The sequence below is a fragment of the Lactuca sativa genome, chromosome 8 (genome assembly GCF_002870075.4).
Source record: "Lactuca sativa cultivar Salinas chromosome 8, Lsat_Salinas_v11, whole genome shotgun sequence".
Classification (NCBI taxonomy): domain Eukaryota; kingdom Viridiplantae; phylum Streptophyta; class Magnoliopsida; order Asterales; family Asteraceae; genus Lactuca; species Lactuca sativa.
This window is the reverse complement of record NC_056630.2, coordinates 125,092,850-125,109,152: the sequence shown is the minus strand read 5'-3', so window position 1 is coordinate 125,109,152 and position 16,303 is coordinate 125,092,850. Positions and strand designations below refer to the sequence as shown.

Here is a 16,303-nt window from a genome sequence, read left to right as displayed (position 1 = left end):
ATTGTCATTTGGAAGTTTCTTAAATCAACATTTGTCCAATCAAATGTCACATTTTAAGTTATTTTATATTTATTATTTGCTATATTTCTTTAAAAAAAAATAGTTTTAAATAAAAAACGAAATGTTTTCTCAAAACTCCAAAATTATATATCACATTTTGGACTTGTTCTAGGTGAAGATTAGAGAAGGAAGATGAAATTTTGAAACTATATGTTTCATTGTTTTGAAATTCCGATTTTTTTTTCTTCTAACTGTAATCCAAAATCAGAAATCCGGAATGCATATTTTTTTTCTTTATAGAAACTACTTTAATGGGGGAACCATTATAACCGGGTCAGTTACCCAACAATTGTCGGGTACAAAATGGATTAAAATAAATCAAGTTATTTGCTTTAAATTTATCTTCAGACGTGCTTGGTTTTGTTAATATCCTTTTTTTATATAAAAGTTTTCCATTATAACCAGCTTTATTTCCCAAATGTAAACTTGACGTGGAAATGAGAAATGACAACAAATAGACAACCTATAAGTATCAAGTAACTTATATAATATATTAAGTTGAAGATGATGAGATAAAAGAGGATATGATAATTTTCAAAGAAAACATTATGACCCGCCCAATAGAGTTTGGATTTGGTGTGGTAGATATAAACAAAGCTTTTTTTTTATACGTGGAGAAATCTATTTATTATTATAATAAATGAAAGTTTTTTTTTTGCTCCATATCCTCTTCTCATTCATTTGGACACATAACATTTTCTAGAATTTTTAAATTTTCTATTTTCCACTTGTCATTTTATTATATTTTATATTTTATTAAATTAAAATTCTACGTTTAATATGTAAGGTAATATATATGTAAAGTATTTATTAGAAATGGTTTATATATGTAATGTATTCAATACATTAAAGTCTTATTAATTTTAATAATTCAAAATTTTTCTTATTTTTCTTATAAATTCAAACTATTCAAATTATTAAAATTTCATATTTATTTTTTTTAATTAAACTCATGTAATACATGAGTCTCACACCTAGGCAATACATTATACAAAAATAAAGAGTAGACGGAAATTTGATGTTTGAAATACCAAAATGTACGTAATATACAAGTAAACAACAAACAAGAGGATCCCCTTGAGAAAGTTTTGTCACCTCGTGCTTATTTAAGTGTGGGGTTTGAACTCGATTAGAGCAAGTTTTTTTTTTTTTTTTTTATAAATGTGGATCCAAAATACTTATCTGTTGTTGTATGATGAATGATTGAGCAATGATAGAAATTTCACCTTTATTTATTATGTTTCCAGTTTTAAGGAAGAAGGTAAATAAATGTTAAAAGATTAAAATTATGGATAAGATGTAGGATTTGGGTTGGACATGAGTGAGTTGTTGGTAATATAGCATATATTATTGTATAGAAATAGAAATTACAAAATGGAACATCTGTTTACCCCCAAAGACTTGAATAGATTCATACCCCTTGTGAATAATCGTGAAAATGATCCCATGCGAGCAGGAGCAGGAACTTCTTCTGGTGCATCAATGTCCTCGTCCTGCTCAGAAATCAAGGGTTCATGTGCATCATCATCATCATTTTTATTTTCAATTACCCCAACCTCTGATATTTCTCCAGGCTTCTTGTCAAATAGTCCTTTAAATTGTTTGCGTGCCTTCTTTTCTACTTCCTGTTTGTTGTTCATAATTCATATTATTAGAATAAAAATACATTAGAATTTATTTAGATGAAACGGGTGGATATTTTAAATTTAAAATATATAAATAAATAAACGACCTGTTCTGTTTGCTTCAGTTTAAGAAGAGCTGCCTTTGCATTGACTTCGGATGACTTGTCTATGCTCATCATCTAGTTTCAAGCATCAAATAACAAGTGTTTTGTTATTCAGTTTTATATTTACTACTTTCATGAAATTAAAAATAACAAAAACTCACTCTGTTGAAATCTCTTCTTGCTTCCTCAAAATCGCCAGTCTCCATGTATGCCATTCCTCGACGATAAAGTGCCTTCACATGGACAGGATTTGCATCCAATACCTGCACATACATTATTTATTAATATATATATCACCAATCAAACAATCTTCTTCTTTTTTTATTTATTTAATAATAATAAAATAAAAAAAAAAAGTAAATTACTTTATTACACGTCTCAATTGACTTTCTACAATCCCCCATCTTCAGGTAGCAGGCAGCCACGTTCAGATTCAACAGATTCTTTTCATGCATGTTATCTTATTAGCAACCACTCTTGGTAAATAAATAAAAGTTAAATTAAATTATTTTGTAATAAATAATGAAGGAGGCTCGTTCATACTCTTGTATTTGCAAACTCTTTTCCCTCCTCATCATCTTGAGGATTTACATGATTGAATTCACGTAGAACCTGCAACAAAAACCACAAATTAAATCATAATAAACTCAAACACACTAATTTCAAATTCTTTAATAATGATGTTGTGTACCTTATCATACTTGGCTTTGGCAAGAGCAAATTTCCCTTCTTTGAATAGTCTGTTACCCTGAATAAGAAGAAACATCAAACTGGATAAAAAAAAAAAAAAAAAAAAATTAAAATGCTCAACACCTGTAATCTAATTGTTAAAATACATACCGTGCTTTTCGTGTTCTCAACATCATTCATAATAGCTCTAAAATCCATACCAGTCCAATCCTACATATCATACAGATGCATCAACTCAAATACTAAATACTAAATACAATAAATTGGTTTACCTTTTGCATTTCAAAACCAAGAAGCTCAATCACCCATTCAACATAAGCACCTTCAGGAACATTATCTGGCCTACTCACACAAAGATTACTTCATTTCATAATTACATATTTATGTATTAAGTTATCAGAAATTTACCTGGTGAACTTGTCATATGCATAATCAGGAGGACAGGTGACACGTGATACCTCTTCAGGCAACATCAGCCGAACACACATCTCAAAACCTTCAGGTACCTAATCATAATCACAACCTCATATTACAACAAAACTTACAGCAATCACATTTTTTATTCAAACTCTCAAACTCAACTTACAAGCCCTTCCCCTGAGGAAAACTCCAAAGGTTCACCATCATTATCAACTTTTGTATCATAAAAAACTGTCTTTTTTTCATCAAGAAGCATGCCCTTGTAATGGACACGCAGTCTACTGTCTTGAAGAGGGCAATCCATAGGAAATTCACCTAATTTTTTCAAAATCACATCCACTGTCATTACTGGTATAAACCAAGGACTAATATGCAATTTATGTGTTAATTCAAGGACTGAAACAGCACCTTTTCCATCTCTTATTCGACGTTTGATTAGACGACCATCTCCTAGCACATCACGCACCTGTACAATCATTACAAAAAAAAAAAGTGGAAAACTTGTCTTTGATTTAAGGACGATGAAATATATAATTTGAAACACTTGTAATAACATTTCCACACCTGAATAAAATGGATGAGCTCCACTTCAAAGTGAGCTTCTTCAATACCTTCTACAGAGGGCAAAAGTGGGCTTTCACTTAAGTACTGACTTGTTACATAGATCACTGCTTTCTCACCACGTGACATTGTTCCTATACCCATTTCAAGACCTTTAGGTACCTGATATAGGAATAAAAGGAACACTTTATCGGGTACACATGAAAGATATAGAAAAAATACAACTTTGAAAAAGCAGGAATCTATGCAAACAGAGAGACCTCGGATTTTCCAAAAGTAAACAGAATTGGTTCGCCTTTCATATGTAACTGAAGTGATTGTCCATTCCCCAACTTGGCAGAAATCCTGGAATTAATCACACAGCCCACAAGTATATCAATGTTGAAGCCATTTCTGAAATAGTTAAAGAGATAGAGATAGAGACAACAAGTGAACCTGGCTTTTACTTCATAAAGATCTCGTGGATTCTCCCAACTTTGTGCCTCATGTAAAACCTGTCCCCAGTAAATGGCATGTTCAATTTAGAACTTTTCAATTGGAACAAATTGCTGATGAAGTCCCAAATTCAACTGTGGAGAAGTAATGCAAACAAGAGATTGAGGATTACATACCTTCTTCATTACTCCAAAATCTTCGGTTACAACCTGAGAATGTTATAAAAAGCAAAAATAAACAAGTTATGATATCAAGTATAAATAACAAGAACTATTAAACCCAAAGCAATCTGTATATAGCAAACTTAGTGTACAAAATAAAATTTGTAGCTCTTGCCTTGACTTTAGAAAAGTCTATCAACTCGATCTCGAAATTAAGTTCAGCATCCTTGGGAAAGCTATCTGAAACAGAGACTGGACAATCATCCTCACCATAATGCAATTCAGGCTTCATTTTTAACTGAAAAAAGTTAGCACAAATTCTGTTAAAGATCAATAACATAACAACATGAATTTATACAAAGAATTTCAATGTAAAGAATGTACCCTTTCATCAACAAGTTAATACGATACAAACCATATCCATAAATACATCACCACTACCAAATACTTACCATTGCAACTTCACCCTTCAACATTGTTGGAAGTCCTTCTAACAGCCCTAATATCATCTTGCTCTTACCCAAAACCTGCCTTATTGGAGTGCCTTTGCCTATAACAAGGAAATCAAAGAGAGCATCACACACCCATTTGAGCAGAGAGACAATGAAAACATATAAAACAAAATCATTCAAGTAAACAATTAACTAGGGCATTGACAAAGTATAACTTCATTTATATCAAGCAGATTAACAGAACTAATCTGTCATTGGATAAATGAGCGCACCACCAAATTCTGAGCGAGTAGACTCAACAACCACCCCATCTAGAGTACGAACAGTAGAATGATATATGACCTGCACAATGAATCTCATCAATAACATGTAGATGTGCTCTTTCAATTGTTACCTAACATAATTCAGTTCATATGAAGGGTGAATTAGGACATAATTAGTTCGATCGCTATTATTTCAGATTATTCTACAATTGGCACTCAGTGGTGTCGGTTAAGAGTTAAACTATCTACGCCCCAACTTCAGATAGCATAACGATACTAGAACATAGAACAGGAAATAGGTATGTAAAAGTAGGAACTAATTTCGAACCTGATCACCATCAGAAGGCATAGCATCACCACCGCCTGGTCTTATCATAGCCTTCATCAAACCTCCTGGAACCATCTTTTTTCTCCTAAAATTGAAGAAAAAAAAAAAGAAAAAAACAGAAGTTCATTGTTGATATACATACAATCATCTTAACGAAACACATCATCAGATTCATACATCTAACTACTACCTCTTATCATCCTCGTCAGAAGATGTTTTCTTCTTCTGCGGCTTGAAATCTTGTTCCGCATCTTTGACCACAGTCATTGGAGATTAGGAGTTGGTTTTAGTTTTTGAAGTGACGGAGGAACCTAGGCAGAAATTTGCAGAGACGGCAAACAGACAATTATCGCCTGTAATTCGAGCTACCAATGTATTAGGTGAACGGAAAAGATTGTTAGAGAGAGAGAGAGTAGTCGGCGTTTCAGTTGAACTTATGCTTGTGAGTTGTGAGTAAGTGAATTAAAAGCCCCCGTGTTACCTTACAATATGTTTACTTTTTCCCCATATATGCATAAAAAATCAAACAACTAATAGGCAACAACTAATAGGATTTTAGACCTTGTTGTTTGGTAAGCTGCAACTAATTGATAAAATAACTTATTTTTCGAATTTTTTTATTGTTGTGTTTGGCAAGTCAAATAGTAGCTTATAAGCTAGTTGTTTGAAAAGCTACTTATATTAGCTTTTTAAATTTTTTCCAAATATACTCCTTAGTTAATTATAGGAACATATACTCTTAAATGTTTATCTATGTAATTTTATATATTCCAGATAGCTTTTCAACTAGTTTTACCAAACATCAATTTTTATCAACTAGCTTTTTATTTAATAGCTATTTTTTCAGCTATCAGCTAGTACATCAAGCATAGCCTTAGTATTAAGCTACAAGTAACAAAGAGTTTGTCTAAAAGTAAAAATTATATAATTTACATGATATAAACAAAACCATTTTAACCAAACAACCCAAAATCATGAAATCACACATGGCAAATATGGCTATGAGTCTTGATATCTAAAACACCAAAAAAGCACAAAAGTGTGTTTAAATCATGTTGATCTCGCAAAGAAACATATCAAGAAATTCTAATGATTCCCTCAATATATCCCCTTCTTTATCCAGTAGAGAGTAATACCTCCTATTTGTTTTAGGGTTTTATAGATCATATAATATGTATGAAATATAGAAGCAAGAGAGCTCGAATCAGCCAAATGTCATTCCAAATATATGTATGCTCATTGTTTTTCTATATCATATCATACCAATTTGGCAATTTATTTATTGCTTTGACCACTTGTACACAAAGAGTCACCATTCGATTATATTTACTAAATAAATCATTATATGAACCCAAATTCAAACATTATAAAATGACAATGCATAAATTAATAATAGTATATGAATCAACCTCAAATATACAAGGAACCAATCAAATATTTATGTATTCATATGATCATCATGTATGATTAAAATAGAGAAACCTCACATGAAAAAAAACGAACTGTCACTTTCTTTGTCTATGACAAAAACGAGAATTGAAGTGAAAAACGGAGGCGCATGCTAAAATAAAAACGATTTAAACTATTTATAATTCTAAGGTTTAAAATCTGAAATCCTTAAAACTAATAGGTCAAAATTCAAAATTCATCTATAAAACATTTCAATATCCAACAACCATCACAACTATTAATATTTTGGATCGATTTGACTCACAAAGAATTTGGATCCTTAACAAACCCAATGCCATTAAGATAAAAAAAAAATTTGATTGGTAGCAAATAAAAATAAGACTAAATTTCAAAAATGGTCCATGTGGTTTGCAAAAAGTAGCAAGTTAAGGATGTCTTTCATTAGGGTTACACAAGTGGTCCCTAAGGTTTCCAAAGCCTACACGGATGGTCCTTGGCTTTAATGTCACCAACCTACCTCCATTAGAGGGGTACACGTGGCCCTCCTTTAAAGGACATTTTCAGCCTTGCACCCATGTCACCTCTCTTCTCTAACAAAAGCAACGTACATCTTCACCCCTTCCCCTCAGCCATCCTCATTTTAAACCCTCAGGATTTAACCTGACTTCGTACTCTTCTTCATCTTTCTTGTATGCATACTCTCAAAACAACAAAATAAATAAATAAGAAAATAAATAAAAACCCTAAAAATGGTGTTTGTAACTGTGGCAGCCAACAAGAATGGTGACATCATGGATGAATTTAAAACAGGGAAGGAGGTTCAGGTCATGCTCGATGAATGGTTCTAATTACATGTTTATCAGATGGTATGACCCACCGATGTGCTACAGGTCGGTTGCAGTCATTCATGGACTTATACGCTCTCTTAATGTGATGTGTGATCAAGCAAGGATTTGGAAGTGGCTCCTAATTTTCACTTGGATGTTTTTCTCTTTTATGCTTTTAAAAACTAAAAGGTTAGGGTGTTTTGTGGGAAATTCATTATATTTTTTATGTAATCTCAAAGATGGAAATTTTGATGTCGGATTTCCCTGACTTATGTATGTGGCTTATGGTGTATGAAATGAAGAAGTTTGTGTTTGTGTTGAACTCATGTTAAATGAAATGGTATAAATCTTGCGTTGATGTTTGTTGTAACGTCCTAAAATTATGAAGTAAAAATTTTATTTTTTTAATTCAACTAAAACATTAATTATCTTAAGTCAACATTCAATATCTTTTTTCTAAATATTCAAAAGTACTTTATAAAAAATAGTTATCAGAGTACAATCCTAAAATCATCATAATACGAAAACATGGGTGGATGCATTGCGATCAAGTTGGGTCTTTCCCTTTCGAAACAGAAGTACCTAAAACCATAACCATAAAAACCGTAAGCACAAAACTTAGTGAGTTTCCCAAAATACTGCATATCATACATACCATTGGGCCTATCTCTCACATTGGGCCCAACCCACATATTAGGCCCAATCCACCATAAGGGGCCTAGCCCCTTTTGATCCATGGGTCTAACCCAACATACAAATGGGCCTAGCCCAACATGTAATGGGCCTAACTGTAACACCCCATAATTTTATTTATTTTTTTCAAACAAAGTTTAATGTTATGGTTTAACCCAAAGGCAAGGTTTAACAAAAGAAAATAAACATTTAACAAATCGTCAGAGTTTAAACACAATTTCAAAAAAATCTTGTGGGTGTTACTAACATTGTATCAAATAAACCATAGCAAATAAATCAAGATTTAAAAGATCAAAGTCAAATGTAACTTTGTTGGATTAGTGTCTGTAACGCCCGTGTTTCTAGGCTTGCCATTTTAGCAATGTAATAGTCTAGGTTAACCTTTGTAACCCCAATTTGAAATAATAAAATGTATTATTTGTGAATTATGTGAATTATGTGATTTATGTGTTTATTTTCTTAATTATTATAATTTAATGAATTAAGAATAAAATAAGCGTCAAAATTTAAGTGTGAGATAAGCCCGATATCTTTGCATAAAGTTGTAGTGGTTGAAACAAGGATTCCGGAGATATAAGGAATGCCAAAATCCGAGTTATAACGAAGAAGTTATGACCTGTCGAAGTTTCGCGACGGGACCGGCACGACGCTGAGTGACGTAAAATATGAAATTAAGTTAGAGCGATATTTAGCCTTAGCGATCTAAACGAAAGTCGTAGATTTCGTTAAACCGAGAGCGTGCATAAAAGGAACGCCCAAATCTGACTTCGTGTGATGAAGTTATGATTTTCTGAAGTTTCGACGTGGCAGTGTGCAGCCCGAATACTCGATTCGAGATCGAGCAATTTCTAGCCGAAACAATCTAAATGAGAATCGAAGATCTCGTTGTTAGTAGCGAAACGATGAAAAGTTAGGCGAGAACGGACATCGGACGAGGAAGTTATGAGTTTATAACGAAGTTTTCCTATCCGAGCCTTCTAAAAATAATTAATAAAAATAAAAGTCAAAATTAGCTGACAGAGTCTAAACGAAAGTTGTAGAGCGCAGTCTCACCTTCGCGTGGATATAAAGAACGTCGAAAACGGAGTTCGTATGAAGGAGATATGAATTTTTGAAGTTTTAATAAATATTTAATATTTATTTTAATTTAAACCTCGATATTATCCGAAGAAGAAGCGAGGCGGTCTATCCGAAGTACGCAGCGCGTACTGCTGTACGCCCCGCGTATAGAGTAGGGCACTCGAGTCCTGCGGAGTAGTGAGTCGTAAGCGATGACGTAGAGGGCCCGGTGACGTAAGCGCTGACGATCTGCGAAGCACTACGCCCCGCGTACCCCCGAAGTTACGCCCCGCGTAACCCCGAGGATCAGGCTATAAAAGGAGGTCCGAAGCAGCTTCTTTTCTTTTGCAAAATCCTCATTCTCTCTAGCCTTTTCGCCTCGATTTGCGTGCCAATTATACCCCGAAGCCCCGGTATTATTCCCGAGCCCCGAAGCGAGATCCGAAGCCCCGAGAATCCCGAAGAGCGTTATTCCCGAGCCGAAGCCCTGCCCGCGAGGAGCCGGTTTTTGTGAAGATCTTCCAGATCTGCGGAGAGACGCTACTTCTATAAGCCGTAGTGCTGTCGGATCATCTTCTGATCAGGTGAGTGTATAGTCCATTTTCAATACGCAATATTATGAAGTATTTAATATAAAATACGTGCTACGTGTATATATTTTGTGGTTATATGTGTGAATGTATATTCTCTACGAAATACGTGATTGTGTGTATGCCTCATCTGTTATGTGGAATATGTATTGATTAAATCATGTTATACAGTTTTTTTCTAAACAATGTATAAAAATGTATATTTTTATCTACTAATATGTTGGGTAGAACATGGGTAGATAATTGGTGTGTAATAAACAGATGAGAGGCCTCGGTGTTATTGGTGTTATTCTAGTCATTCAGCAGAGTATGGATGACGACCACGGACTATTCTAGACTGTCCTGTGGAACACTAGCAGGCTCATTACCTGTAGGTGTTGTGAACGACGTGTTCACCGGTGTACTCTATCCCCCACATGGTTGCCTTTAGGACACTTATTGTTGAGGAAGCCCCTCTGCAGTAATGTCCGTCCCGATGAAAATCCTGAAATAAGTTCCTTATAATAGACGTTATTTTTAGGAACGTAAGGTGAGGATAACGGGAATGGGTAATCGGGTTTATTGTTGATTGTTGTAATTTAATATAATTATTGTGGGTTTGAAAACCCTATATGCTCACCAGGCTCCCAAGCCTGACCCACTCAGTTGATTTGTATTACAGGAAGTGGCGCAAGAGCTTAAGATGGGCGAATCATCAAGTCATTTTTGTTTACAAGTCTGCATATGTATATATTTGTTGAACGACTTGTAATGATATTGTTTATGCTTTGTGATCTGTATCAGAACATGACATCCCGACTTTTGATTATGAAATGAAATCATATGAAATGTTTTGATAAATATCTATTTTATCATGTTTTGTTTTTGGGAACAAATTCCGCATATCTTTTAAAAATCAAATGGATTTACTCTGAAAATGTTTTAAAAAGCATAAATGAAATCGGTCTTTTCTGGCCGAGATTTTGGGGATGTCACAGTTGGTATCAGAGCATTAGTTTAAGCGAACTAGGAATTTGTAGGATTTCTAGACTTAAACTTAGCATGCTAAGTGGAGATTGTGAGATGTGTGTCTGATAAATTTTAGACACGAGCACTAGTTTATTTTAGGAAGGTTGCCTAAAATGCTTTTATGTGCTAAATGTTATATGTTGCCATATATGATATTGTTTGTTCGGATCTACGGTTTGTTGCCAACCGGATCTGAAGTTTTTGTGTTTAGGATTCTAAGCGTATGTATACGATATTAGAACTAGCATGGAATCGTTTGGAGTAATAAGGTGAAATTATTCGGTGTGTAGATCAAAAATGGTGAGAACAAGAAGCGGAGTTGGAAATGCTGATGAAAACAGGAATCAACCGCCTGTAATTCAACAAGTACCTGTCGTAGCTGATGCACCTGAGCCGATAACAATGGCTGGTGTACAAATGATGATTCAAATGATGTTGGATCGTCAGATGGAAGAAACAAGACGCCTGCTTAGGCAGAATCGTGAAGAACCGTCAATTCAAGCGGAAGAGCCCGAGGAGAATGGAGGGCAGTCTGAAGGAGAAAACTTTAGTGGAATCATTGGTCAAGACGAACAACCAGTGGTTAGACGCAATAACCAGTATGGAGGAAATGATGGTCGTGGGTGCAAGTATAAGGATTTCATGGCATCCAAACCACCATGTCTATCCGGAAGCCCGACGCCGGTGCAAGTTATGGACTGGGTCTCCGAAATGGAGACTATGTTTGAAAGTTGCGAATGCAGCAACAGGCAGAAGACCGCTCTTGCGATCCCTCTGCTAAAATCTGGGGTGTTGAGTTGGTGGAAGCTGTTAGCTGACTCTATGCCCAAGGGAGAAGCAAGCAAAATGTCTTGGGAAGACTTTGTGGAACAACTAAAAATGCAATACTGCTCCGAGCAGGACCTTCTGGAAATCAGTAATGAGTTTCAGAATTTGAAGAAAGGGAAATTGAGCGTTACTGAATACGCTGCAAGTTTCACGGAAAAGATGAAGTTTATCCCCTATTTGGTGCCTACAGAACTCTCTAAGGTCAACAAGTTTGCCCTTGGACTACCAGCGGACTATGGTCCAATGGTTAAGCAAGCAACCACATTGAAAGCCGCCATCTGGGTTGCTAGAAATGTTGAGACCCAGATCAGGGAAAAAGGTCTGGAAAGGTCAGAGGTTGGCGAGAAAAGGAAAATCGATGGATTTTCAGGGTCCAGCAAGAAAAGTAAATTCTCGAAGTCTAGTTCGAGGGGAAGTGGAGGAAAGGTAGAAGCGAAATGGTGTGACAAGTGCAAAAAGAAGCATTATGGGAAGTGTGGCGGGGAAACCACATGCTTCAAATGTGGAAAGCTAGGGCATTATGCCAATGACTGCACCTTCACCAAGAATGTTTGTTATGGTTGTGGTGAGGAGGGGCACATCTCAAGGGATTGTCCGAAAAAGAAGGAAGCAGCAAGACCCAACATTCCGCCAAAGCCAAAGGCGAGAGCATTCCAGATGACACTGGAAGCTGCTAAAGATGAAGCTGATGTCGCTTCAGGTACCTTTCTCGTTAACAAATTGCCTGCCCAAATTTTATTTGATTCTGGAGCCAACTACTCCTTTATATCGCATGAATTTGGTAGAAAACTAGCTTTGCCTGTTGATAGACTAGATAATGCTTTATTAGTCGAAGTTGCTAGTGGCAAGTTTGTACCTGTTAGCCATCGTATGAAGAACATTTTAATTGACTAGAATGGGAATAAGTTCCACGAGGAATTATTGCCTATCGAACTTAACGGTTTTGACATCGTTTTGGGAATGGATTGGCTTAGCGCCAATGATGCGGAAATTTTATGCAAGAAGAAAATAGTGAAAGTGAACCCGCCTGGGAAGGAATCGTTTATGGTGTACGAAGATAAACGCAGAGTAAACTCTGGAATCATTTCTCTAATGAAAGCCAGAAAATGTTTGACCAAGGGGTGTACATCATACTTAGCATTCGTGATCGACGCTAAGAAGGAAAAGAAGGTGATGCAAAATATTCCTGTTGTGTGTGATTATCCGGAAGTATTTCCCGAAGATCTTCCTGGATTACCGCCCGATCGACAAGTAGAATTTCGTATCGACTTGTTGCCTGGAACAACGCCAATTGCAAAAGCACCTTATCGATTAGCACCGACGGAGATGAAGGAGCTAATGATGCAACTTCAGGAGTTATTGGACAAAGGTTTCATTAGACCTAGTTCATCACCCTGGGGAGCTCCGGTGTTATTCGTAAAGAAGAAAGATGGAAGCATGAGGATGTGCATTGATTACCGAGAGCTGAATAAGGCAACAATAAAGAATAGATATCCGTTGCCGAGGATTGATGACCTATTCGATCAACTACAAGGTTCAAGTTATTTTTCAAAGATCGACCTAAGGTCAGGATATCATCAGCTAAAGGTAAGAGAGCAAGATATCGAGAAGACTGCATTCAGAACGCGATATGGACACTACGAGTTCTTGGTTATGTCGTTTGGACTAACCAATGCTCCGACAGCATTCATGGATTTAATGAATTGGGTTTGTAATCCGTTCCTTGATAAATCTGTGATAGTGTTCATAGATGACATTCTGATTTATTCGAAAAGCCAGGAGGAGCATGGCAGACACTTGCGAGAAGTGTTGGAAGTTTTGAAGAAGGAGAGGCTGTATGCAAAGTTCTCCAAATGTGATTTCTGGATTCGTGAAGTCCAATTCTTGGGTCACGTGGTCAACCAAGAAGGGATAATGGTTGATCCAGCGAAGATCGAAGCTGTGATGAAGTGGGAACAACCGAAAAGTCCCACGGAGATCCGAAGCTTTTTAGGATTAGCCGGATATTACCGAAGGTTTATCCAAGGCTTTTCTTCGATCGCTAGTCCATTAACAGCTTTGACCCACAAAGGAGCTACTTATGCTTGGAATGATAAGCATAAAGAAGCATTCGAGAAGCTAAAGAAGAAACTATGCGAGGCACCGATACTTTCTCTACCCGATGGGGTTGAAGACTTCGCTGTTTATAGCGATGCGTCTGGGGTTGGATTGGGTTGTGTTTTGACCCAAAGGGATAAGGTGATCGCATATGCGTCTCGACAGCTGAAAGAGCACGAAAAGAACTACCCGACTCATGATTTGGAGTTGGCAGCGGTAGTTTTCGCACTGAAAATATGGAGGCATTACCTCTATGGCACAAAGTGCAAACTTTTCACTGATCATAAAAGTCTCCAATATCTCTTTAGTCAGAAAGAATTGAATATGAGGCAACGACGCTGGCTGGAATTACTTAAGGACTACGACTGTGAGATACTTTACCACCCCGGTAAGGCCAATATTGTTGCTGATGCTCTCAGTCGGAAGGTCAATCTTGAAAAGAAAAGGCCAAGAGCGTTGAGAATTGAAGTTGTCTCGACTATTTTGGAAAGTATAAAGAAAGCTCAAAGCGAAGCTTCTGAGAAAAATGACCGAAAGGAGGAACGTTTGGGCAAAACGTTGGTGTTCGGCGTAAACAGTCACGGACTGAAGGTGTTCCAAGATCGGATTTGGATACCTAAGACAGGAGGAGTCAGAGATCTTCTGATGGAAGAAGCTCACAAAACCATGTACTCGATTCATCCCGGTAGCACAAAAATGTATAGGGACCTGAAACCCTATTATTGGTGGCCGACGATGAAGCTCGACATTGCGAAGTATGTGGCCGAGTGTGTGACTTGTGCAAGAGTCAAGGCACAACATCAGAAACCATACGGGAGTTTAGAACCATTACCTGTGCCTATGGGTAAGTGGGAAGACATTGCTATGGATTTTGTCACTAAACTGCCCAGAACAAAAAGTGGTCACGACATGATTTGGGTGGTCGTTGATCGATTCACTAAGAGTGCGCATTTCATAGCAGCCAACGAGAAATGGTCTATGGAAAAGCTTGCGAATTCTTACGTGAAGGAAATTGTGAGGCTTCACGGTGTTCCGTTAACGATTGTGTCGGATCGTGACAGTCGTTTCACCTCACGATTTTGGAAAAGTCTACAAGAGGAATTGGGTACCAAGTTGTGTTTAAGTACAGCTTACCATCCGCAGACTGATGGTCAGAGTGAAAGAACGATACAAACACTTGAGGATATGTTGAGAGCGTGTACCTTGGAATTCCTAGGTAATTGGGATGAACATTTGCCTTTGGTAGAATTTTCCTATAATAATAGTTTTCACTCGAGCATAAAGATGGCACCTTATCAAGCATTGTATGGACAGAAGTGTCGTACGCCGTCTTGTTGGCTTGAGGCTGGGGAAAAGCAGTTTATGGGGCCGGAGATAGTCCATCAAACTGCAGAAAAGTTGAAAATAATTAGGGAAAGAATGTTAGCAGCTCAGGACCGTCAAAAGAGCTATGCTGACAAAAAGCGAAGACCGATGACTTTTGAAGTTGGAGATTTGGTTTTGCTTAAAGTCTCGCCGTGGAAGGGACTTATAAGATTTGGTAAAAGGGGAAAGTTAAGTCCAAGGTTTATTGGACCGTTTAAAGTTCTTCAGAGGATTGGGAACCAAGCTTACAAACTCGAACTACCAGAAGAACTGAATGGAATTCATAACACTTTTCATGTGTGTTACTTGAGGAAGTTCATGGGAGAAGTTCCCGACATAATTCCACTTTCGGAGTTGAGGATCGATGAAAACAAAAGGTTGATCGAGGAACCGGAGGCAATCGTTGACCGAAAGACTAAGAAGTTGCGACGTAAGATGGTTGAGTTAGTGCTTGTCCGATGGAAACACGCGAATGGGCCGAATCTCACTTGGGAGACGGAGAGTGACATGATGAGTCGCTATCCGCATTTGTTTGCTGGTGTGTGATTCCGGGGACGGAATCATTCTAAGGTGGAGAGAATTGTAACGCCCGTGTTTCTAGGCTTGCCATTTTAGCAATGTAATAGTCTAGGTTAACCTTTGTAACCCCAATTTGAAATAATAAAATGTATTATTTGTGAATTATGTGAATTATGTGATTTATGTGTTTATTTTCTTAATTATTATAATTTAATGAATTAAGAATAAAATAAGCGTCAAAATTTAAGTGTGAGATAAGCCCGATATCTTTGCATAAAGTTGTAGTGGTTGAAACAAGGATTCCGGAGATATAAGGAATGCCAAAATCCGAGTTATAACGAAGAAGTTATGACCTGTCGAAGTTTCGCGACGGGACCGGCACGACGCTGAGTGACGTAAAATATGAAATTAAGTTAGAGCGATATTTAGCCTTAGCGATCTAAACGAAAGTCGTAGATTTCGTTAAACCGAGAGCGTGCATAAAAGGAACGCCCAAATCTGACTTCGTGTGATGAAGTTATGATTTTCTGAAGTTTCGACGTGGCAGTGTGCAGCCCGAATACTCGATTCGAGATCGAGCAATTTCTAGCCGAAACAATCTAAATGAGAATCGAAGATCTCGTTGTTAGTAGCGAAACGATGAAAAGTTAGGCGAGAACGGACATCGGACGAGGAAGTTATGAGTTTATAACGAAGTTTTCCTATCCGAGCCTTCTAAAAATAATTAATAAAAATAAAAGTCAAAATTAGCTGACAGAGTCTAAACGAAAGTTGTAGAGCGCAGTCTCACCTTCGCGTGGATATAAAG

The 16,303-nt window shown here is 36.7% G+C and overlaps 1 protein-coding gene across 2 annotated transcripts; it reads right to left on the bottom strand.

The window, feature by feature from the left end:
* Positions 1–1,326: 1,326 nt before the first annotated feature.
* LOC111887119 (peptidyl-prolyl cis-trans isomerase PASTICCINO1) lies at positions 1,327–5,557 on the bottom strand. 2 transcript variants are annotated; one of them, XM_023883288.3, is made up of 20 exons: positions 5,290–5,557; positions 5,100–5,184; positions 4,781–4,850; positions 4,509–4,606; positions 4,232–4,354; positions 4,072–4,104; positions 3,896–3,954; positions 3,721–3,805; positions 3,464–3,622; positions 3,308–3,365; positions 3,066–3,214; positions 2,888–2,985; positions 2,752–2,821; positions 2,630–2,689; positions 2,481–2,537; positions 2,333–2,401; positions 2,155–2,232; positions 1,951–2,052; positions 1,793–1,864; positions 1,327–1,685 (listed from the first exon to the last, which is right to left on the bottom strand). In XM_023883288.3, exons 1-20 carry the CDS (start codon positions 5,364–5,366, stop codon positions 1,428–1,430), a joined length of 1,860 nt encoding a protein of 619 aa, XP_023739056.2. In that variant the 5' UTR covers positions 5,367–5,557; the 3' UTR covers positions 1,327–1,427. The 2 variants fall into 2 exon arrangements, with proteins under 2 accessions (XP_023739056.2, XP_023739057.1); XM_023883289.3 differs by lacking the exons at positions 4,781–4,850; positions 5,100–5,184; positions 5,290–5,557 and adding an exon at positions 4,753–4,772.
* Between the last annotated feature and the right edge of the window lie 10,746 nt (positions 5,558–16,303).